The following is a 23789-nucleotide window of genomic DNA, read 5'->3' as shown; positions in this document are numbered from 1 at the left end:
TCTTTCATATACTGTGAACAGCAAAGAAGAAAGAGGCTCACGGAAACAAGGAAGCCACAGAGAAGTCACGGCTGAAGAAAAGAAGAAAAGAAGAAGGAAGAAGACCTCCAGCGAGCAATAGATCAAAGGAACACAAGCTTGTCGTTGCCGGGAGACCGAGAGCGCACCGGGAGGATGAAGAGGATGGAGTGCGGCGGCTGGATCCTCCTTTCACCCAAAAACAAAACCCTTCATCCTACGAATAAAAGAATAGGCTGCCTTATATATATAATGGGATGACAATCTTGCAAATAAATCCCTCTCAAAACAACTATTTGAAGCAAAGTCCAAAATAATCAACAATCTTGATAGATAAATGATTTGCTTAGTGTGTATCACGTGACGATGTAGTATGTATTAGTAAAAAAGAAAGAGAATGTCGGTGCAGATTTTTTTTTTAATTTTTTAATCAGGAGATATATGACTTCATTGGTAACAGTAGTTTCTTTTAAATTTTTAAGATAGCCACCGTAGGAGACGTTTTAGGAAGCCCGCCTCCGGCCCCGTCGTTTTCCCCTACCGTCGAGGAAAGATTTGTTATCATCGTAACCTCCTAATTCGATCCTATCCATCGGATCACTACTACCGGCTGTACCGTGACGTAGCGTCACGTGCCGTGGAACGGAATTTATGCCGCCAAAGGTAAACCGGATCCCACGTGCCCAGGTCGCGCGCTTTCTCCATATAAATAATGCCCCCCGCCCTCTCCCGCATTACTTCGAGAACGCCGGAGAGCAGCGGTCCGAAATACGCGATCGCTCTCCCCCTTCTCACACAAAAGCGAGAAAACCTCCTCCCGATTCTTTCTCCTCTCCATCCGATTCGAACTCCTCGGATCGCCTCTTCGATTCGGTTCGATTCCTCGATCCAGCGGTTTCTTGTTACCCCTAATCGCTTCTTTCTGCGATAAAGACCGATCTTTGTTCGTTCTTTTTTTTCTTTTTTTTTCCCCCTTTTTGCCTTTTTCTTCGATTCATGGCGGTGGTGGATCGGTACGTGGATCGGAGTTAGGGTTTGAGGGGTTCTTGAGAGGAGCCGGGAGCTGAATTCTTGGAAGAGTACGATGGAACGGAAGAAGTATCCGATCCGAGCGGAGGATTACGAGCTGTATGAATTGGTGGGGCAGGGAGTCAGTGCGGCCGTTTATCGAGCGCTTTGCATTCCTTTGGATGAGGTCGTGGCGATCAAGATTATTGATTTTGAGAGGGACAATAGCGATCTGGTGCGTTTGACCGCTAACTTTTGTTCTTATTTCATTTTCTTGCTTCTTTATGATTGGAAAAAGGGATTATTTGATTTGAGTAGAAAATGAACCTGCATTAAAGGATTTTTTGTATAAAAGAAATTATTCATCATAGTAGAAAAATCAATCCATGACAAAGTTTTTTTTTTTAAAATTCTTACATAGGTTATTGATGATTTACTTGACTGCTGAACGTATTTGTAATGATTTCTTGGAATCACATGCTAATTGAAATCGAGGAAAGGTTTTCATACGGATCTTTATAGGTATTTTTCTGCTATTTGGCTATGAATTGCATCGTTGCCCTGAATTTTGTGTTTTTGAGGAAGTTATTTCCCTAAAAAATTGAGTTTTGGAAATCAGTACATTGCATTAAACTGATAAGTGATACAACAAGAGGATGAAATTACTGAAAAAGGGGCTAGATTGTTTTGTCGTGTCTTTATCTTGAACTAATCAAAGGACATGTGTGAGATAAGCTTGATATTACGTGATATTCTTTTCCAGGTCTAGGGTATTATTCAGGCTGCATTAGATGGAAATTTATCTGAAAAAATAATTTTATTATTATTTTTTTGGTGTAAGTCTATTAAAGGCATTTTTTTACTCTTTTACTGCATTTGCTGTGTGCTACTAAATGTGCCTATCTTTAACTATGGTAACTAGAATGGCGCTAAAAGTGGAAATCATCCTTTTCTTCTGTGGAACAAAAACCAGGCACCTACTTTTTTTTTTTAGTTAAGTCATTTTGTGCCACATCTTGGAAGTGCAATTAGCTTGTTGACTTTGTTGACCTTCTGTGCAAGCATCCATATCGACCTGCAATTAAACATAAATGGATGAAAGTGCTAAGACAAAAGGTGGAAAACTGGAACTAAATATGCTTTGTATATATCATACCTGAGGGACCATGGACAATTGTCTGTACATATTTGGAGCTTTTACTTTTTATAATGGAAACATTGTAATATCACAATCTTCCACTTACTTTCATCTTATATTATAATTAAACTTAATTAAATACCTGCTGGTATCGTTGTTAATTTTTAAATGTGTCTCTTTTCCATGTTATGTATGTCACAAGTTGGCAGCTAAGCAAAGGAATTTCAATTTATCTCTCTGTATTTGTGCTGTAAGTTTGCATGATAGTGACTTTCTAGTTCTTTGGATTTCTTTCCACCACAATTTTTAATAACTTTTCATTTTATAATCATTTCTCCATAGTTTTCATACCATAACGTCTGATATAGATGGAAATATTAAGAACCTTATCTTGAATTTACGTGGAGCCCTATTGTTGATTAGTCGTTTTCCGCAAATTATTTTGTTTGATCTAGCTTATCAACAACCTTCCATTCAAATGTTAGAAATTTTATCTCTCTCTATTTTATGCAGAGTAGCATCTCCCGTGAGGCACAGACTATGCTCTTGATTGACCATCCTAATGTTCTCAAGGCACATTGTTCATTTGTGAATGGTCATGACTTGTGGATTGTCATGCCTTATATGGAAGGAGGATCTTGCCTTCATATAATGAAATCTGCCTATCCTGATGGCTTTAAGGAAGTTGTGGTTGCAACTTTTTTACGTGAAGTGTTAAAAGGATTAGAATATCTCCATCATCATGGGCATATACATCGAGATGTAAAGGTAAAGATATTTGTATTGCAAATTTGTTGGTTTATTTGTTGGACATGATTAGCCATCTTCTTTCAGCATTGCCCAATTGTTTTCATTTATTACAAGGTTATATCTTTCATGTACTGCGAATTTGCCTGTCACAACCCAGGATCTCGCCCACAATGGCTAGCCAGAAGGTATTATTTGGATTCCTTGATCCTATAATAACATATCCAATGAATAACCGATGTGAGACTAAACATATGCCTGCACAGTTTCTCACATACTTTTTTCGTTTAATCTCTGACGTCCTTATCAGGCTAAGGGTTCAAATCCATTCAAATCTAATCATAAGCACCATGATCGGCCTGTAGTCAGCCCAAATAAATTCGTGCTGTAGTATCCTATAGTCCACATAGTTTATAGGCAGGGTCAACTCTAATACCATTTTTTGTCACGACCTAGATTCGGAGCATGATTTGTTGCGGCCTAAATTCGGAGCATGATACGACCGTGTTACCGAGGGGTACATCCCATGAGAACACGAAGCCAACATTACATTTAGTTTTCAATTCCATCTCAAATATAATATCTAATTTCATTATTCATTAAATAAAAACCAATATTGGTTCAGAGCTTTAAATCCAAATATAAATACCAAACCCAAAATCCATACTATTTAGAAAATTACTAATTACAAATTTATAATCAGCTGTAGAACTAAAGTCCTGCTCTGCTATATAGATTGCCAAGCTTGCTAGCGCGAACTTCAAGCCTGGACCATCCTTCATCCCTACTGATCTTATTTGCCTGGAGAGAAAAATAAAACCGAGGTATATGAGTGACACAGCTCAGTAAGTAAATCTTATACTCCTTACTAGTTTTCAAACTTGTAAATAGATCTTACACTCCTTATTATTTTTTAAATGATCATATTTTTCGTGCATAAAATCTGCTTGTGGAAATATCATGCTTTTCTTAAAATTATGGATTAGCATATGTATTATGAAAATCATGTTATATTATAAAAAATAGTTTCATGAATATTTACCTCTCTTGCGTGAGAACTTGGTAAGTGGAGGCATTAACAGTTTATATTGATCATCATGTTTCAACTTTTTAGCACTACATCTCTTAGATAATCTTGCGGTAGAATAGGCTGATTTGACATACTACTAATGTTTTACTTCTTAGACTTTTTAATGAACTTCATCCTAAGCATGACCAAACTGATTCTGTTGGTTTGGACCATCAAGTTTAACAAGTCATCTTTTTTTTCAAAATAGCCTCAAATAAAGCAAATGACTGCTTTGTTGAGAGAAGGTTCACCATGCTGCTTGCTGGTCTTCCTCTTTAGCCTATAAATGAAAACTCATTTTAAATTTTGAATTGGTCCTTTTCCTACCTGGTTGTTGCAAGTTTTGCTGGAATACTCAACTCGTGTACTGGGTAATTCATATCTGCTAGGAGTATCTTAAAATTGATGAAGGCTAGTATGTCCTTGTCATCGCATTTTAAATTGACATTAGTATTTTTCCCAACCTGGTTGTTGCAAGTTTTGCTGGAATACTCAACTTATTCTCTGTGTAATTCATAATATCTTGTAGAAGTATCTTAACATTGAAACTAGTATATCTTTATGATTTTTAAACATCTGCCATTATGATTTCTTCTTGTATGTCTTTGTGTTAGTTGTAACTTGTGGAGAAGTCTTAAAAGTTTTAGTAGTACAATGAATTTACTGGTGGCTGTATGGATGCTTGGCAATCGTATCCAAATCATATCTCATATATGGTCAGTAAAATATTAAGAAGCACTATGATCAGAGGAAGGGAAGGGAAGAAGTTGGAGGCAATAGGTTGGCAGTGATCATGCAATCCAGTTGGAGACAATACCACAAAGACTATCTATCTATGTTGGATGCAAAAAGGAGATTTTGATGCAGATATATTAATTTCTGCTTAAAGAATGCAAAAATCCAGTTAAGGCTGCACGAAGAGAAAGCCGGAGGATGATAGAAGGATGACCATGTTATGAATCAGATATGATATCATGCTGATCGATCAAAGTGGATGCTAAGACAATCAGACTTAATTGCAATTCATGGTCCTGCCTCTTCTTATTCACATGATCATAGGTTACGAGGTTGTACATTAGCTCATGTTTCATATTTAGCTGCAGTTCTTAAAATCAGATATTAAGGAAGGAGTCACTAAGAGATTGTCCTCGAATGGTCATTGATATGGAGTGATTTGTAATCAGTGAAACCATTAAAATGAAATCCTTTCAAAAAAGAAAACGTGGAGAACCATCCTTATGTGTCAATTTAGCCACCGTTCTCAATCACATTATTTTTTTAAAAAAATCAAGAGACCTATAGGATCATCATTGATATTACATTGAATTCTATATAGCAAAGTATGCTGAACCGCCGGGTTCACCCTGTGCCGAACCACCCAGTTTACCCCATACCGAACCGCCCGGTTTACCTCGACCGAACCAAACCGATGGGGAACTAGATTGGTTTGGTCCTAAATTTTGAAATCCTTCCTAAACCGCTCCGAACCGGGTAGTTCGGAGGCCCCCCCTTCCAACCTTTTTAAAAGGCTTGAATCATGGTCTATTGAACTGGGGTGAACCAAACAATGGACTGGCATAGGTCCTGGTATCGCTTCGGCGGACCTTGCTATATAGGAATTATTATTATTATTATTTTACTTCTCCAATTTGTCAAAAATGATTTAGAAGAATGCCACATCTTACTAGTCACAGTGTAGACTGTGGGTCACTCACATTTAAGTAAATTCTAGACTAGTAGATACGTTAGTCAATGTATAATCTTTGGTAAGTTTGATATATCAATGCACTTAAGGAACCTAGGTTTGGCATTGAAGTTTAACTATTACTGAAGATGCCTCTCTGTGTGCTTATCATTAATGTAGCAGTTAATTTTTGGGTGGTGCATTCCTCAAGAAACATTGTACATGATGCTCAGTATAGTTGTAGGACCCTATGTTCACCTAGTCATATTTCATTGCTCCGCCCATGTTTTTTTTTTTTTTTTGTTCCTATGCACTACTAATTCCTCCAAGTATCATATTGCTTGTTGTAGGCTGGTAATATCCTAGTTGATGCACAAGGTGGAGTTAAACTTGGAGATTTTGGGGTTTCTGCTTGTCTTTTTGATTCAGGCGACAGGCAACGCACAAGGAATACAATCGTAGGGACGCCTTGCTGGTACATATTTAAAAACAACAAGCATTTTTGCATATATTTATGTTTTGACATTTAATTCTTAAGCTTAATATTCCTTTTGATAGGATGGCACCTGAGGTGATGGAGCAATTACGTGGTTATGATTTCAAGTTGGTCTATAACTTTTCTTTAGTCATCGTTTGGTTAAGTTTGTACCAAGCTAGTATATACTCATTGCAAATGCTTCTTGTAAATAACCAACAGGGCTGACATATGGTCTTTCGGAATTACTGCCTTGGAGCTTGCTCATGGTCATGCTCCTTTTTCAAAATACCCTCCAATAAAGGTATTTCTTTCAATTCAGATAATAATTTATCATTTATAATTAAACAATTTGAAGAACCATTTCATATTTGAAATTTTTGCTGCATCCAAGGTATACTGTACCAGTCCGAACTAGACAGTACGGAGCGTAATGTACCATACCGGTTCGGTACCGATATCCGATATGGGTGGCATACCGACACTCAGTATGCCAAAAAACTCCGTACGATTCTGTACTGATACTATGCTAATGTGGCATCAGTATGGGGTCCGGTACCAAGACAGCAAATCTTGGTTGTACCACTTTTTAGCCTTGCCAATTATGTATTCTGAAATTTGACAATTCAATCAAGTTCTCTTTAATGCACACTGTATGCCTTTACCTGATATAAATAACTTGCAAGGGCTTTGGCAGGGAAGTTCCTGCATGGCAAGGTTTTTCACTATATTTTTTTTGAGGGAGTTCTGAAGTAAGTTCACATGGCAGGTCTTTGTTATGACTCTGCAGAATGCCCCTCCAGGCCTTGACTATGAAAGAGACAGGAAGTTTTCAAGGGTATCGTTACATTACCGTTAGAAAATATGCTCTTTCTATTTGAAATATTTTTTCTCTCATAACTTATGCTTTTGTTCTTAGTCTTTTAAGCAAATGATTGCTATGTGCTTGGTAAAAGATCCTTCGAGAAGGCCTTCAGCACAAAAACTGTTAAAGCAACCTTTCTTCAAGCAAGCCCGTTCCCAAGATTACATTGTGTGGAAGATATTGGAGGGGTTACCTACTCTTGGTGTTCAGCATCAAGCTTTGAAGGTTGCAAACTGTGTTTCTGGGCCCACGGTTGTAATTTACTGATTATTATTCATGACAATAACATATGTTCCTATTTGAGTGCAGGACAAGGAAGAAGACTTGGTTGCGCAAAAGAAAATGCCTGATGGAAAGAAGGAGGAGATATCACAGGTTTGGGTTCTCATCCTAATCCAAGTTGTTCCAATTTTTCTTTTTCTTGTTGAGGTATTTAAGGCTGAATAAATTGTATGATATAACAAATATATACTGCATATTGCATGAAACTTTTGAGTGTTGTTAAGTTACTCAAAGGTCCCCTTGACTCCTATGACTCAAATATCCAACCCATTTTTCATTTTTCTTCTATTAGGTTAACCAACTGAAGATGACTAGTGAAATTTATCAAGAATTTCAAGACTAGAGAAAGTCAAGAGGACTGCTTGATGACAAAAGATAATTTTGTTACAAATGAAAGGGGAAGTTTGGAATATGCAGTTGATGCATCGTGCTTTGCAATTTAACATTCAATAAGGGTAAAATGAAGGATGAAACATTAGGAGCAAGTGTTGAAGTTTACACATGTAAGGTCAAATGCACGCTGACGGAATGAACTCCTATGCTACAAGTAAGCCAGCTAACCTGAGGATGCAAAGGTCAAGTTGGATTAAGAACTAAGGTTTTGTGACAAGAAGATAGTTGATTGAAAAACAAGTAGCGACTGATGCGAGAGAGAGCTAGTAGATGCATGATGGCATCAAATTGTGATTGTGTAAGAAGTGACCAAGGTCCTTGAGAGTTGAGACTGAATAATGAGCTAAAATGATGCACAAATCTGCATGACCTTCCATGGGCAACAAAACTTGGAAGCATACCAATACAAACAAGCAGCATAATTTGCAGGTTTAGGTTTGTTGTCACATGGTATGAAGAGAAGCCACATAGACCTTCATTGCTAAATATTGATTTCATATGATAGTAAATGTTACACGAGTCATGGCAGGAGGGTTCTACTTGTAACCCTGAAGGAAAGACCCAAACAACACTGCATATGGTTGAACGACAAAATGAATGGTAATCTTAGTTACCATGAATTGAAAGCTGACGTGCCAAGTGATCTTTCCGAGCCACATGGTGAATTATGTGAAGAAATTGGCAGCAAAGTAGGCATTGTAGTGAAACAAACTTGAAGCATCATAGACTTATTTCCAACAAACGGAGTAACATGGGTACATGACATATGTTAACATGTAGTACTAATTATAGATCATGAGCAAGGTACGCTGTACCAGTACTGGTTAGGATCGGTTTGAACCGGTACTGAACCGGCCAATGCGCAGAGCGCACGCAAAAACGCGCGCGGATGCGTTAGGATCGGTTTGAACCGGTACTGAACCGGCCAATGCGCAGAGCGTATGCAAAAACGCGCGCAGATGCGCACCCGCCGCGTTAAATACCCTTTATGGCATTAAACGCGCCCGCGTGGGCGCGCTGCTCCAGGGAATCACGCCCGGAACCGCGCCTGGGCGCTCTAACCCGTGTGCGGGCGCGCTCCCCGGTGCGCGCCAGCATGGGCGCCCTGCCCCGGGGAATCGCACTTGGAACCAAGCGCGGAATCACACGCGGGCGCGGTTTCCAGCTCACCCCAGTGTAGCCGTGCTGCCCCGCGTGCGGGTGCTCTTCTCCATGCGTGGGCGCGCTGCCCTGAGGGTGGGTACCGGTGCGCACCGGTACCGGGCTTGTACCGCTCGGTTCCACGTTTGAACCGGACCGGTGAGGTACGGGCAGAATCGGCCGATACGGGCTGGTTCAACGTACCATGATAATGAGCTACTTTTTTTTCCGTGTATCATGATATCTTGGATCATTTTTAGCTTCTTTAAGTCTTCTTTCCTACATTAAGTGGTTTGAAAAAACTCATGGATTTCTTGCTTTCTTTGTTTCATTCATCATGATATCTTGGATCATTCTTTGCTTCTTAAATTTTTTTTTTTGAACCCATGGACATCATCACTTTTTGCTTTCTACTCATTTAAATCCCCCTTGCCCCACGCCCCCAACCAAAAGAAAACACACATGCATATTAAAGTGGCTTGAATGAACCATTTGGCATTAGTGGAATATAACTAAAGTTGAGTGCCTTTGTTGCAGTTATTCATTATTCCATATTTCATCTCCATTTGGTGATAGGCCAATTTGATGCTTACGAGAAGAATTCTATTTTTTCCTTTCATTTTATGCGTAGAATGAATATAAAAGAGGAATCAGCAATTGGAATTTCGACATTGAGGACTTGAAGGCTCAGGCTTCACTGGTACAGATTCAAACTTCTCATCCTCCTCCACCAATCCATTTTTCAGGCTTTCTTGATGAGCTCTTCTTTCAGATGCCAGATAATGAGGATGGCATTCTGGGAAATTCTTTATTTGAACTTGATTCTTTGCAAGAAAAAATGCCAGAAGGGACCCATCTTGCTCCAAGTTGCTCATTGAATTATGATGATGATATGGTAGGTTGCAGTCTTTTATAGAGTTTAGTTTATTGTTCTCCCTGATCAGATCTGTGACAAGTTTCTAATATCATATTAAGTTGGCAGGAAAGTGATGGGATGGCACATAATAAATCAGGTCTCCTTTCATCACCTGATCAAACTGCATGTCTTCAGAGGTAATCTAAAAGCACCTTTCTGAAATTACCAATGCCTTTTTTGTTCACCTGTTTTCAACCCTATAAGGATTGATTCTTCTATGGTAAGGTCACATCAATTTTTTCTATGGTTTTTTCAGAGTTAAAATGTTATTGGACCATCATATATTTTTAAAAATGTTCACTAATGCCAATTTTTGCTTACCAGGATAGTATATGTATTTTCTCAGAGGTATATCCTTATGGCAACTTGGTTTTCCTTTATTATCAGAGCCAGATCCAATGAATCTGAGAGCGAGTTTAGAGATGCTGGAACAAGTGACCAAAATCTTCTTCAGAATGGTTTGCCGTTCCATGGCAATGGGGTAGAAAACTGTACTGGTGAAAGTTACGAACCAGATATCAATGTAAAGTGTGTGGAAATTGTGCCTGTCCAGACTTGTCACGAACGGAAGTCTTCTGCAAGTTCATGCTCATCGGACATTCTTCCTTCAACAAAAGGAGAGAGGTATCATAAGCACCAAATGAAATGTAACCAAAAATAGCAGCAAACATGACAAAATCTATTACTGCATGGCTACTGTTCTTGCTTGTGTATGGATATACTTGTGGAGTCAACAGTTGTAAAGCAGTACCTCGTGAATATGTCTCCTGGTCTCTTGATCCCTTGTTGCTGTTGCAGCCATGCCTTCATTAAGAAAGACTGCTTTGTTTCACATTTTGATTGTGAAACATGTCTCTGTATTTTGTTCTTTGTCATTTGTTGTGCAATGTTTCTTTTGGATTATTTGTTGTAGATTTGCATGTTTCTTTACACACAGATTTCTCCGTCAAGGTCACGTATTCAACAGTGGATCTTCAGTATTACTGCTACCTGGTTTATCCTTTTGTAATGGCTTAATTGGTCATCCCTGTAGAATTTTTTGCGGCCCTTCCTTGCAATGAATTCAAGTCCTTAAATTTGGATAGCATTGCAGTAATCATGTTTTGCTTGTGAGGATTCCATCTTTTGTGCAGCAATTGCAAAACAAAAAAGCATCCATAACTAAGGTCTTCTAGGAGGCATAAAACTGATATTGAGATACAAGGGAATAGAGGCAAAGAGAAAGGAGAAAAGGCATTTTCTCATAGGCATTTTTTCAAAGTCAATAGGCTTTTCTTTTGGGTAACGCTCTTGTTTTCTTGGGAGAGGCGTTTCTTCTTAGAAAACCATCTTTCACTATAAGGGGTCTTATTGTCCTCATGTATCAGTTGTGGACTGCTTCATGTACTCCGTGATAGTTGTCCACCTTTTGCATCTATTGCATAAAAGTTGTTCATGTACTGAGTTCTTCGTCCTTCTCTGTCTTCACTATATAACTAAGTTTTATTTTCTGTTTTCAGTTTGAAGCAAAAAAGTCTACTCCAGAACTTGGGAAATTGCAGCGGTGGAGTTTCTCACATATTTAATGAGACACCTGTTGAAGCAATGCCTAAAGCACCCAAGTCATCAGGCATGCATATAAACCATTTCTCTTTGCATTTCACTGGCTCGCTTTACTTATTTCTATTTTTTATGAAATTTTTGCATTTAAACTCCTCACCTGCATTTTGTTTTTTAAGCTGACATTTGTGATTGCAGTACCAAGTGCTGATAATCTTGATGATAAATCAAAGCCTCCACTTGTGCAGCAAAGGGGACGTTTTAAAGTGACATCTGAGAATGTTGACTTAAACAAGGTAAGCTATCAACTGTGAATACCCAGGCTTCTTTTAGATTATAATTTTGATGTGGAGGCTTCTCCTGCCCTTTCAGGCTCTTCCATCTATTGGCCTTCAAAAGAGTCGCAGTTTTCAGGTACATAGTTCTAAGGTGATTGTCTTCAGGCTGTATGGAATTGATACTAGCATTTAACTAGGTATAGTTGTTTTAGTGTTTATGTAAATCCCTTACCTTGTTCAAACTGTTACATGTTGTTTAATCCTTTGATAATCCATGTTATCACATTGACAATTGCCTCCACAGATATAAAATATGCAGAAAGTGTGGATGAGTTCTAAGTGGGCAAGTAAAAAATATTCGAACTCTTTTTTATTGTTATGATAAATGTGAGTCATGTATGAATTAGGTTAAGGGAAACTTAACAACCAGTCCTTTGTTTGACTGCCATTTGATGCTTAATTCTCACACATTTTATTCGTTTAGTCCTGCCCACAGTTAGGATAATATTGTGTAGATACTTACACCTGTTCTAACACACATTTAAACTTGTTTCTGTACATTGGTACATAGACACGCTTACATAGACATGCTTACATCGACTTTTGTACAGGACCAGGGACTAAATGTAAAAAGACATCAAATCAAGGGGCATGAACAAAATTTTTAGACAACAGGGACTAAACATCAAATGGCAGTCAAACAATGGACTCAATGTCAATTACAGCTTAGGTTAACACAGATTGTTAGGTCTCATTGGCTTCCAAAAAGGAGCAGACATAATGTCTTAGGGTTTTCTTTTGTTGAATGGCTTATCAAAATCATGGATTCTGTAGGCTATATCACAGCTTTCTATGACAAGTGTACCATCATCAGTGGACGCTACATCAAATCTTTCTGCTTGTTCCATTTTTCCACAGCTGCATTGTATTCTACAGGCAAATATTTTTGAAAGGGTATGAGGAACATATATTCTCCTTTTCAATCTATTTTTTTAGTTTCTTTTATTTTTTCCTCTTTCTTTTGCAGGATAATATCCTTAGTATGATCAAGCAGCTGAGTGCTAGTGATTCACCAGTTTCCAATGCTTCAACTAATCGTTCAATTGCGGGAGCATCCCTATCATCACCTCATATTGTAAGCGAGAAGTCCTTGGTAAGTGATTAATTTCTCACTAAAAATCTTGCAAATAGGTGACATGGCAGAAGATAAAGCCCAATCTTAGACTACATACTCATGCAAACCATCAAGTCTAGAGGCCCTTAATGTGTTTGCCAAAATATCTGTTGGATCTTTCAAAATATGTAAAAAATATCAGAGCAATGCCATGTAAGTTATTGGATTCTAAATATCAAATTAATAAGATAAAAACTATTGCTGGCATAGTTTCATGATAATGGGAGGTCTGGGTACTTTTTTCAAATTGCAGTCCTTATTATTTGATAAAAAATGTTTGGTTGAAAGGCTGAAGTAAAAAAATCATAAATCTTGGTAGTACAAACTTTAGAGACAGACTAGACCAAATGGAGGAACACAAAGATGATTCATATGGCCTTCAAAAGTGTGTCATGACCTTATATCCTAATTTTTTGTGCTATAAGAAAATGTTACATGAAATAACAAAAACAGGCGAACAAAGTAACGAGCCAAAATTGACCAACTTTATTCTAGCAAAGAAATTGGCTGGGTGTCTTTATTACGTAACCATAACTATCCAACCTTGTCCTAACTATTTGTGGTTGGCTTTATGGATCTCATTCACCAGTAATTCCTATTTAGGATCACCTCTAAAGTTATTCCAAAATTGTCCATATCTCTTACATCCACCATCTATGCAATCTTAGGTCTTCCCCTCCTTTTTGTGTATCCTTCAATTTCCAATTAAAGTACCTCTCCTTACTAGAATCCCTTTTGATCTTCATCTTACATGCCCATACCATGTCAATCAATTCTCCATCATGTTGTCCTTAGCTTATGCAACTCCTACAGCTTCTCTATCATACTAGTTTTTCATTTTATCCTTTTCTAATATTACCACACATCTATCTTAGCATTCTAGTTTATGCTACACTTGTTTACTTGGAGCATCTATATTGACCAACATCTGAGACATACAACATTACATGCCTTATTATTATTCAATATTTTTTCTTTTAGTTGTCAAGGTATGTGACTATATATAGTAGTCAAACAATATGTCTTCATTTCATCCAATCAGTTCGAGTTCTACTATGTCTTTATCCATTTCTTTATTATTTTGTACAATAAATTCCAAAAAGCGAAATAACCTTTTGGTATTTCTTGCCCATAATTGTTTATTATGGTGTTATCTTTGTTTCTATTTCACTAAAATTACATCTGCATACTCTATCTCGTTTTCTGAATTTAAACCCTTATCTTATTAAGATCTCGCTCATAGAAGAACGTTAGAATAAATTAGTCCGCCAAAATTGGCAATTTTTATTCTATTAAAGATTTTTGTCAGGGCTCCTAACCCTAGTATTCTCCTAGAAAAAGAGAAAAAAAGGTCAGCCAAAATCGATTAGCCTATTTGTTGTTGCCAGGTTAATTTAGACATGAGAGACATTTGAAACATATGGAAGTGATAGTTGGCCACTGAAGTTAGAGGAAGACGTGCTGGATTCATGTTGAAAGACAAGTAATTATAGGCTTATTCTTCTATGCATATCAGCATATGGCATGAGGGAGGCATGAGGTCCAAGCTGCAAAATTGTAGGCATTAGATTATGTAGTGTGATTTGTACCATTAGTTAGTATTTATGAGAACTAGAATGTGTTAAGGGATGAGCATGGGAAGAGGAACACCACCTAGCTGCTGGCAAGGCTTTGAAATTTCCAATATTACAAGGTAGGGATACATCCTATCTTATTTGTGCCACCCTGAATTTGATGGTGAGAATGCATACAATGAATCAAACATTGCATCCATGGTGCACAAGCAACATTTTTTCAATTTAATTGGTTGGGTCAAGGTTTGCTATACTGGTTGGCACTTGTATATACTGATCGTACTGTACCATATCGGTACCAAATTGGTACGTGGTACAGGAGGCGTACCGACTGTTAGTATACCAAACCGTACTAGACGTACCGATTGTTGGTGCCGAACGGTACTAGACATACCGATTGTAATAGGATGGTATCTATACGGGGTCCGGTACCAAGACAACAAACCTTTGATCATGTCGCTTTTTGAGATGTGTGTGCAAGGTGGGTGCAACCTAGGCTGCGACACTTGCAAGTTAAGTGTCTATTTTTAGGAGCTAGTCATGAACCAAATCAAGGTGTAAGTGTGTGATCCCAAGGCTTATTGGTGTATTACAAAATGTTTAACACATGTTGAGCCTATGAAAGTGGGAATTCTAGTCAATAGAAGTAGCTATGATGAGTACAAGGAGGATTGCAAGTGTATCCTACAAGGTTTAGTAGTGTATTAATATTAAGAATACAAGCAATGGAAATCCCAGGTGGGCAAATGGAACACTTAGAGAGCAAACAAATATGACAAGCACCTTACAGTGTAAAAGAATGATGACAAACATATGAAATTGTACAAATGAATAGGATGGTTCAAGATGTCAAGGGAAAGAAATGATTTGGTGAAGTAACTAAGTAGAGATGAAGTGAACCTTGACTAAAGAAGATATATAAAATGTTTTTTGGATGAAGGTTGATGGGTACTTATAAAAGCAAGAGCTTTAGTTTTCAATGCAGGTGCTAGAAAGAAAATTCAAAATGAAATTGAAGGTAACTAAGATTGCAAATGGGTCGGGTTGACCCGTGACCCGACCCGATCCGACTCGCTTAGACCCGATCTGATCTGTTTTGGAGGACCCGTGGGGTTGGGTCCTCCAGGTCAGGTCTAGGTTTACTGAATTCAGACCCGACCTGACCCATTTAAAAATTTGGGTAATTTTGGATTTTCAATCCTATGACCCGATCCGACCTGAATTTGTAAAATTATTTGAGCCTACAGGCTGCAGCTCGCGAGGGTGCAAACACAAATTCTGAAGCCATGGATGAGTTGACCCGAACCGCACCCAAATTTTTTGGATTGGATCCGGGTTATACATGGACCCGACCCGATCTGAATGACCCATTGGGTCAAAAATTGTCGCAGTAGACCCGATCCGATCGGATCTGGGTCCAAAATTAAGATCCGAACAAAAAACCGAATTAGGTTAGGGTCACTTATGATCCGACCCGACCCGACCCGACCTGACCCATTTGCACCCCTAAAGGTAACTAGAGAATGATTAGTGGATTGGAAGTTGAACCTTTCACCATTTACTAGTTACCAAGGGCATGTTGATTAGGAAAAATCAAGAGCAAGCTATGCTCTATGTTAAGAGTGCACAAAAGCTGGCTTTCATATAGGTTACTGGATTTGAGTTTTTTTTTTTTTTGACTGACAATGATGAACATGTCATTTCATTTTGGTGATCATTTGGTTAGTATGCCAAATTAAGTTGCCATCATGCAAGTCCATGTGACAATCACATTTAGTTGTAGGGATTGGCAAATGGGGGTCATATACTTCTAGTGGGCTAGGACGTACCATGACAAGATTAAAAAAAAATCCCCAAGTTGATACCACATAACTTGAGGAGCAAAAAAGAGCAAAATGTTGAAAAACTATGTATTAGCTAAACGAATATGGAGCCATTTATAATAACCCAGCATCTCACCTAAACAAGCTACCTCAAAGGTTATAAATTAAGATCCTCGATCCTATTTAAGTATGCAAGATCTCCCTAAAGTATAACTAATATGGGACTACATACACACTCGCAGGGTTTCTTACACACTCCCCCTATTTAAAACCTTGGTGTCCTTATCGAGGAAGGGTCCAATTACAAACAAAAACACCACAACTGGTTGTTGGTCAAAAGGACCTGCATTGAAGTGTTCCCGAGCCATACATAAGCCACGGGCTATATTGGCTCCGATACAATCCAAGTCCTCATCCAAGAAAGCTAACAAGAAGGATATTAGCTGGGGCTCTTGTCTCTACTTAAGTACCCAAGTTCTCTCTAATGCACAATCAATATGGGGCTAAATATGCCTATACAATGCCTCATACATTTGCAACGACCCAGGACCTTTGTTGAAAAAGCTAGCTAGAAGTTATTAATATAGATCCTTAGCCTTGCTTAAGCACCCAAGACCTATGCAACACACAAATAATGCAAGACTATGGTTTCTACCACAATCCCCTTATTTTTAAGCCCTGGCATCTTCCTTAAGGCTCGAGTCACAAATAATCCAATTACAAATACTATGGCCAGCTCATTCTCAGCCCCCAAAAGGCTCGTGCTATAGTGACCCCTAGTCCCACATTGGTCATGGGCTAAGTTGGCTCTAATACTACTTGTAAGTACCTAGGAGGCTAGGACCTTAACCAAAATGGCTAGCCCAATTGGCACCCTAAGGCTCTCCAAAAGGTTATTTATTGGGATTCTTGACCCCACTTGAGTATCTGAGATTTCCCAAATGCACAAACAATGCGGGACCAACCACACACATGCACAGGTCCTCACATCAAGAGCCCTATATGTGCATCATATTTACAAATTAAATGGCTAGTGCTAGGCTATAAGCCAATAACCTGATATATCCAATTATTACAGGCCATATCACTCATGTATTACATCTTTGTATATTAGATGGACTTTGTTATATTTGCATTGCATCCTACGCTATGAACAAGTTTTATCCCCATCTAATGGGCTGGCCTTAAGAATATTCATTTCGTGTTTCTTCTAATCAAATTCTAAATCCCTGGTCAGCACAAGATCTGATTTCTCATGGGTCATCTAGATTTTGGTTGACTTTCTCTTTGATTGATTTGTCCACATAAATATCAGTGCCTCTCTATACCATGGTCTTCTCCTTTCTATGTTGCAGATGTTGTACAACCATATATGTTTTATCCTAATATTTAGTGCTGCTAGTCCTATCCTTCTTCCATTTATAAAAAGCTTATTTTTACCTTATGTCAATATTAATTTTCTTGATATAACATACCATTTGTAGGTGCTTGCACTGTGCTTAACACCTTTGATTCCAGTATATACAACAAAACTATTTTTGACAAGTTGGCACCCACTACATACAGTAATACATGCCTTTCCTTTCTGCAATAATTCCTATTCCACAGGAAAAAAAAGTTTAGAAGCAAGACACTTAATGGATATATCATCTCACCAACATGTAATAATCGACAGCACTTCAAAATCATGCCTTCACCTTATCTATCATGAGTTGGATGTAACGGTATATTGTTATCTATTTCCCCATTTTGTAGCATGACAGATCCGAGATAACCAAAGAAGGGAAAATATTGTTCACTATGCTGTTTTTTTAAGGACACATTTTTATCATGCTCCTACTAACTCGTGCAGATCCTGTATTATGATTATACCGCGTGAATCTTAATTTTGTAAATCAGGAACTCTGCAAATTATATTCCTTGATTCTCCTTGAGTATTAGCATTCGGCGCATCTCTGACAAATTTCAAATGATAAGGGCCTAGCTATGATCTTTGATGTCGGGGTCCCGCGATTGCTAGCCTCGTCATATCATGATATATACCTCTTGCATATTCTTGTTATGCTATATCCAATACCAAATTGTTGGGAAAAGGCTAGATGATTATGATATTCGTGCTATGCTATGCATATTTTAAATGCTTTTTACATAATATTTAATGCATATATTTTTTAAAACATCCATCAAATTACCTCTTAATATATAAACCTTGAAAATGATAAATGTTCTCTAAGATTCACTCCCTTCTCCTAAATGATTTCTGTATTAAATTGAGGTAAAGTACAGCCTCAACAGATGGATATTCTTGGCATTAAAGCAAAGTGGACACACCGGGGTCATTTCCTTTTTTATTATTCTAGCACAAATCCTGAAATTTCACAGTACTGCATTATTTTTATTTCCATATGCAAGATTTAGCTATTCAACTATACGAATACTATGTTTTTTGAAAATAGTTCATTGATGGAGTGTTGAGGTCCCATACCTTTATTGCAGTGAATCATTGTCTCAAACTGTAACATTATTTCATAAGTTGCTGTCAACACCTCTAGATGCTATTAACTTAATTCTGGTATATAGCCTACATCATAAGTCTTCTCAGTTCAGCTAGTATGCTTTGATGTACTATGCTTTGTATCCTCTACTAAGAAAAGGTATTAATGTGTCTAGATGCTCCTAATTGCTTTTTAGGTGCAGGATACATTTGCAGCTTAGAAAATAGATGGCCAAAGGGGCAGCATGGTCAATTTACAGCAATGAAAGCTCTCACTATTGCTAGTTTACTAATAAAGCAATCAATATAAATCATTGTTTATGAGATCTCCAATTTTTTAGAATATAAATTGGTGGCTTCACGTTGGGCCCATCTACACTTCTTCCTCATTGTTCTCTACCAGGCTGATCTTCCCACATTGAGAAAATGACACAATGTATGTGATCATTTCAAAGCGAGCTGGAGCAATGAGAATATGCATGGGAATACAATGCAAAGACTTTCAATCAGCAAACAAGAGAGGGAGAGTGACAGTGGACACTTCAATATGACATTTAAGTGCACTTCTGTTAGGCACAAATACAAAAATTAGAAAATATTATTTTACTTTGGCATTAGGGAGTTTTATGTTTTATGTGGACTCAAAGACTACACATTTCAGGACTCTAAAATTAGAATTTTATAAGGACTCTAGTATTTTATTTTTATCCAGACTCTTATTAAGATTTTTGATTATGTATATAAACCCATTACTATGTTGATTGAAAATACAGTTTGTATTATTAAATTTTGAGAATGCAAAATATTGAGTTGCCCTCTCCCTCTACCTCCTCCTCCTCCTCCTCCTCCTCCTCCTCTTCTCTTCTGTCTTGCATCGGGGAGGAATCTAAAAATAGAAAAAAGAGGGCATTTATCCCACAATCCCAATTTCCAGGATACATAATCATTTTTAAAGTTCATTGTTGTAACCTATATGTGGATTTTGTGGACGTAGTCAGAGAGTCCTACAGGAACTCAAAAGTTTTACCTTCAATCCCTCCAACTTAACATTGCGGCTGTTCCTGTTAGCACATATAAAACCCTTGGATCTCACAACCCAGCATCTGAACTCACCCTTGGTGTTCACGCCTCACTTTGTTTTCTAATCAGCATTGTAGTCTAATAGCAACTGATAGGAAACAAAACACCATCTTTGTGATCTACAGCTATGTGGTTATCATACACTTGACTTCGTTTTGGATTGACAAATCCAGATGGAGTAATTGATACCTGTTGATTGATATTTTTTACGAGACTGATAGTAACATCAGTCACTTGCAACCTTAAAACTTCACATGGTAATAGCATCTTCGAAGTTCTTATTTCTGTATTTGTTGAAAGAATTTCTTGTATTCGCAGCTGGACTTTGCCCATGAAAGGGAGAAGAAGCTGATCCAAGATATCACGGACCTGCAGTGGAGGTAACCATAACATTCTGAAACCAAATACATTTATACCTTAATACAGATGTGTGACATGTTTGTGACTGCAGGCTAATATGCACGCTGGAGGAGCTACGAAGGCTTAAAGCAAGGAATGCTTAGGTCAGTATCTGCACGTTTTAATACAAGAGTGAGGTGTCAATTCTGGTGTTATTGCAGACCGCTAGTGTTCGACTTCAACTTTTCTGGCTATTACACTGCCTCTGCACTACTACAAACTAAAGGAAAGCATAAAGCAAGATGGAGAAGAAAAAGCAGGTGCTTTATCAGCCAGAGAAAATTTTGGAAGATATGGAAGTCATGAGATTCAAAGGTTGATGCATCGAGAAATTATACCCATGGGGTATCTTCTGTTTTTTATTGGAAAATATGTTAATAGCGTTAGTGTTTGGGATTCTAGGAATTGCTCAGGATAGAGCAAGTTGCGATTGCTCGTGCTGGTTCATTGGATGTATATAATTTAACAGCGTGTACCAAGATGGTTGGCTGGCGAAATAATGTGTGAGATACTTGTTTGGGGCTCAAGTCTGATGATTACTGAATCATGAATCACTACTGGATGGCACGTTAATGTATCACTTGTTTGGGGCTCAAGTCTGATGGAACGTTATTGATGCAGGGCAGTTGATCTGGGAAAGTCAAAAGCTAGGGTGGGTTGAACAGGGTCTTGAGGGCAGTGCCTTGCTGAATCAATAGTCGTGCAGTGGACAACCTTCCATCAAACACCTGGTGTGCGGCCATGGCGGCCCCTAGCACAGCGGCGCCGGGTGGCTCCGGAGGTGATCAGCCTTCAAGCCTTGCTTCTGGGCAGGCCAACACCACTCCGTTGTGGTTGAAGGTGGCGGGAGGGACCATGTGATGGCCAGACGACTCCATCCATTGCTTCACTGAGGCGGAGCTGGAGGAACTTCAACGGAGATATCCCCGAGTGGCGGTGGTACTGTCGGAGCGGGCGTCGCAAGCTAGAGGCCTCTGGGAGGATATGACAGTGATCGCAAGGAGTCTGGGGCGGCGAGTTCCTCCGGAGATGGTGGTGCGAGACCTCCAGAATTGGTGCAAGCTGCAGAGCGAGGTTGAGGTTTTGCCAATGATGGAGGGGTTTCTCACCATCCGATTTGTCTTTGGTGATGATCGGGCGGCGGTGCTCGCAGCTGGCCCATGGATGGTGGCGGGCCAGCTGATAGCAATGGAGAAATGGATGCCCGATTTTATTTCGAGCATCCATTCGGTGAGTCGCACAATTATTTGGATCCGACTGCCTGGACTTCCCCTCGAGTATTGGGATATGGAGGCTATTCGGGTGATTGTGGCAGAGGTGGGAGACCTCTGGAGCTTGACCGGTTTTCCAGCGAGAGGCGGCAAATCGGTTTTGCGTGGGTCAAGGTCGAAGTCGACTACCAGCAACCATTGATCATGGGGACCATCATCCAGGGCATGAAGGCGAGGTTCTAGCTGACCTTTGCTTATGAAGACTTGCCGGGTCTGTGCTATCGGTGTGCTCGCATAGGCCACCAATCCGGTGAGTGTCGGTTTCAAGACTCAAGCCCAAAAATGGGGGCAGAGCCTAGGTTCAAGGTGATGGAGGAATCAGGTGAGCCATCCGGTGGGTCGAACGCCCCAGTCTTCTAATTGAAGGTGCTACTGTAGAACTGTCGGGGGGTGGGGAAGCCATCCTTCAAACCGGCTTTCCATAGGCTGGTAAGCCTTCATGATCCTGAGATTTACATTTTGTTTGAGACGAGGTTGTCAGGGGTCAGTCTGAAGCGGGCCAGGCACACCATCCTGAGGTCTCGGGGGACATATGCAGTGGAGTCGCAGGGGCTGTCCAGAGGAATTACTGTTATGTGGAGGATGGAGTCTTGCAGCCTTGATGTGTTTCATTGATGCAGTCAGTAGATGACCTTAGTGATATCAGAGGGTAGAGGGGCCCCATAGGTTCTATTGGCAGTCTATGCGAGCACAGACTGCAGGGAGAGGAGAGTCCTATGGGAGGAGGTCACCAACCTCATCTAATTGGGGCATCTGGTGATGATAGCGAGGGAATTCAATTGCATTGATGGCCCGGAGGAGAAGAGGGACAGGAAGGCCTTCACCAACAAAATCGAGGTTCGGGAATTCCAAAATTTTATTTTGTCCAATAGGCTAGCTGATCTTGGTTTCACAGGTTTGAGATACACATGGTGCAACAACCGGCTGGGATGGGCACGAGTTTGGGAGCGGATAGACCGTGTCTTTGCTTTGACCAGATGGATCCAGAGATTTTCGGATTACTGGGTGCGCCACTTGCCCAGGTTAGCCTCAGACCATAGCCCCATACTGGTGACTACTTCACACTCTATCCAGATTCATAGTCCATTTCGGTTTGAGAAGGAATGGCTGTCCTACCCGAGGTCGTGGGACGTGGTGAGGGAGGTATGGCGATCGCCAGTTCATAGGAATGTGATATACAGGTTGACCCGGAAGCTTGAGTTAACTAGTCGCCGATTAATCAGGTGGAATAAGGAGGAAGTGGGGAATTTATTCAGGAGAGTGGAGGAAGTCGAAGCATCTGCGTCACTAGCTTACAGGCCCAAAAGGATAGTGGTGGAGGTTTATCAGAGGAGGACCAAGGGAGCTCAGGGGGATACTGGCCATGCATCACTCTCTACTTAGGCAGCAGGAGGTGTTTTGGAGGCAGAAGTCGAGGGTTCAATGGATCAAAGAGGGGGACCGGCATACGAGATTCTTCCACCAGTCGACTATCATCTGGAGACAGTAGAACATGATTCGCAAGATTAGGGACAATAGTGGGCAAGAGTCAGAGGACATGGAGGTTGTGAGGACCCTAGAGCAGTTTTTTCATGCTAAGTGGACCGAGGCAGGGGGTATGGATGGCAGTGGTTGTGGGCTGGACCCAAAGGAGCAGGTCTCTGAGGAAGAAAATGCAGCTTTGACCAGACCAGTGTTGGATCTAGAGATTCAGGAAACCCTCTAGTCCCTGGGTAAGGACAAAGCCCTGGGCCCAGATGGGTTTCCCCCAGTATTCTTCAGGAGGTACTGGCATATTGTTAGACAAGAGGTGTTAGCGGCTTTCTAGCAGTTCTTTGTATCGCCATCGATGCCCGAGGAGTGAAGGCGGACCTTTATCACCCTGATCCCGAAGAGACAAAACATTGGAGCCGGGCCATTTTCGACCTATTAGTATGTGCACCACCCTGCATAAAGTGGTGGCAAAGGTTTTGGTCCAGAGGTTGAGAGGCATCCTGCCTAGGCTCATCTGTTCGGAGTAGGGAGGCTTTGTTGAGAACATTCGATCACTGAGAACGTCCTCATCGCTCATGAGTTTATGAATGATTTGCAGAGAGTGCCTCGGTGTAAGAGTCTGATGGGGGTCAAACTGGATATGGAGCAGATATATAATAGGATGAGGTGGAATTTTGTGAGACGGTCCTTGGAGGTGTTTGGATTTCACTCAGTGGATCATGTGGATTCAGGGTTGCATTTTGTCACCATCCTTTGCACTATTGATAAATGGATCCCCAATGTGGTATTTCAAGTCATCGGTGGGCCTGAGGCAAGGCTACCTTTCTGTTCATCATTTGCTCAGATTCTTTGTCATGGGCACTCTGCCACGAGCAGTATCATAGGGGGTAGAGGCATATGGGCCAGCGAGAGGTGCGGCCCACATTTCTCACCTGCTTTTCACGGATGA

General features: G+C 39.8%; 1 protein-coding gene across 7 annotated transcripts; it reads left to right on the top strand.

The window, feature by feature from the left end:
* The first annotated feature begins 754 nt into the window (after positions 1–754).
* LOC103701190 (serine/threonine-protein kinase BLUS1-like) lies at positions 755–20624 on the top strand. Of its 7 annotated transcripts, none has more exons than XM_089929080.1 (19): positions 755–1261; positions 2678–2932; positions 6015–6139; positions 6223–6267; positions 6362–6443; positions 6909–6977; positions 7059–7229; positions 7314–7379; positions 9451–9519; positions 9592–9714; positions 9802–9872; positions 10123–10359; positions 11235–11344; positions 11473–11570; positions 11647–11688; positions 12387–12506; positions 12580–12705; positions 20016–20077; positions 20149–20624. In XM_089929080.1, exons 1-19 carry the CDS (start codon positions 1103–1105, stop codon positions 20198–20200), a joined length of 2082 nt encoding a protein of 693 aa, XP_089785206.1. In that variant the 5' UTR covers positions 755–1102; the 3' UTR covers positions 20201–20624. The 7 variants fall into 7 exon arrangements, 5 of the variants coding, with proteins under 5 accessions (XP_089785206.1, XP_089785207.1, XP_089785208.1 ...); XM_089929081.1 differs by having other exon boundaries at positions 11647–11703; positions 20124–20624; XR_016399488.1 differs by lacking the exon at positions 20149–20624 and having other exon boundaries at positions 11647–11749.
* Positions 20625–23789: the final 3165 nt, after the last annotated feature.

Source organism: Phoenix dactylifera, chromosome 2, assembly GCF_051530095.1.
Source record: "Phoenix dactylifera cultivar Ajwa chromosome 2, Ajwa_hap1_PhDact_Kaust_v1.1, whole genome shotgun sequence".
Classification (NCBI taxonomy): Eukaryota; Viridiplantae; Streptophyta; class Magnoliopsida; order Arecales; family Arecaceae; genus Phoenix; species Phoenix dactylifera.
The sequence above is the reverse complement of the archived record's forward strand: the minus strand, read 5'-3'. Positions and strand labels throughout refer to the sequence as shown.

Coding starts and splice junctions, on each gene's coding strand:
- LOC103701190 (XM_089929080.1), top strand. CDS start 1,103: ATGGAACGGAAGAAGTATCCGATCCGAGCGGAGGATTACGAGCTGTAT. Junction 9,715..9,801: donor TGAATTATGATGATGATATG/GTAGGTTGCAGT, acceptor TTAAGTTGGCAG/GAAAGTGATGGGATGGCACA. Junction 10,360..11,234: donor CCTTCAACAAAAGGAGAGAG/GTATCATAAGCA, acceptor TTCTGTTTTCAG/TTTGAAGCAAAAAAGTCTAC.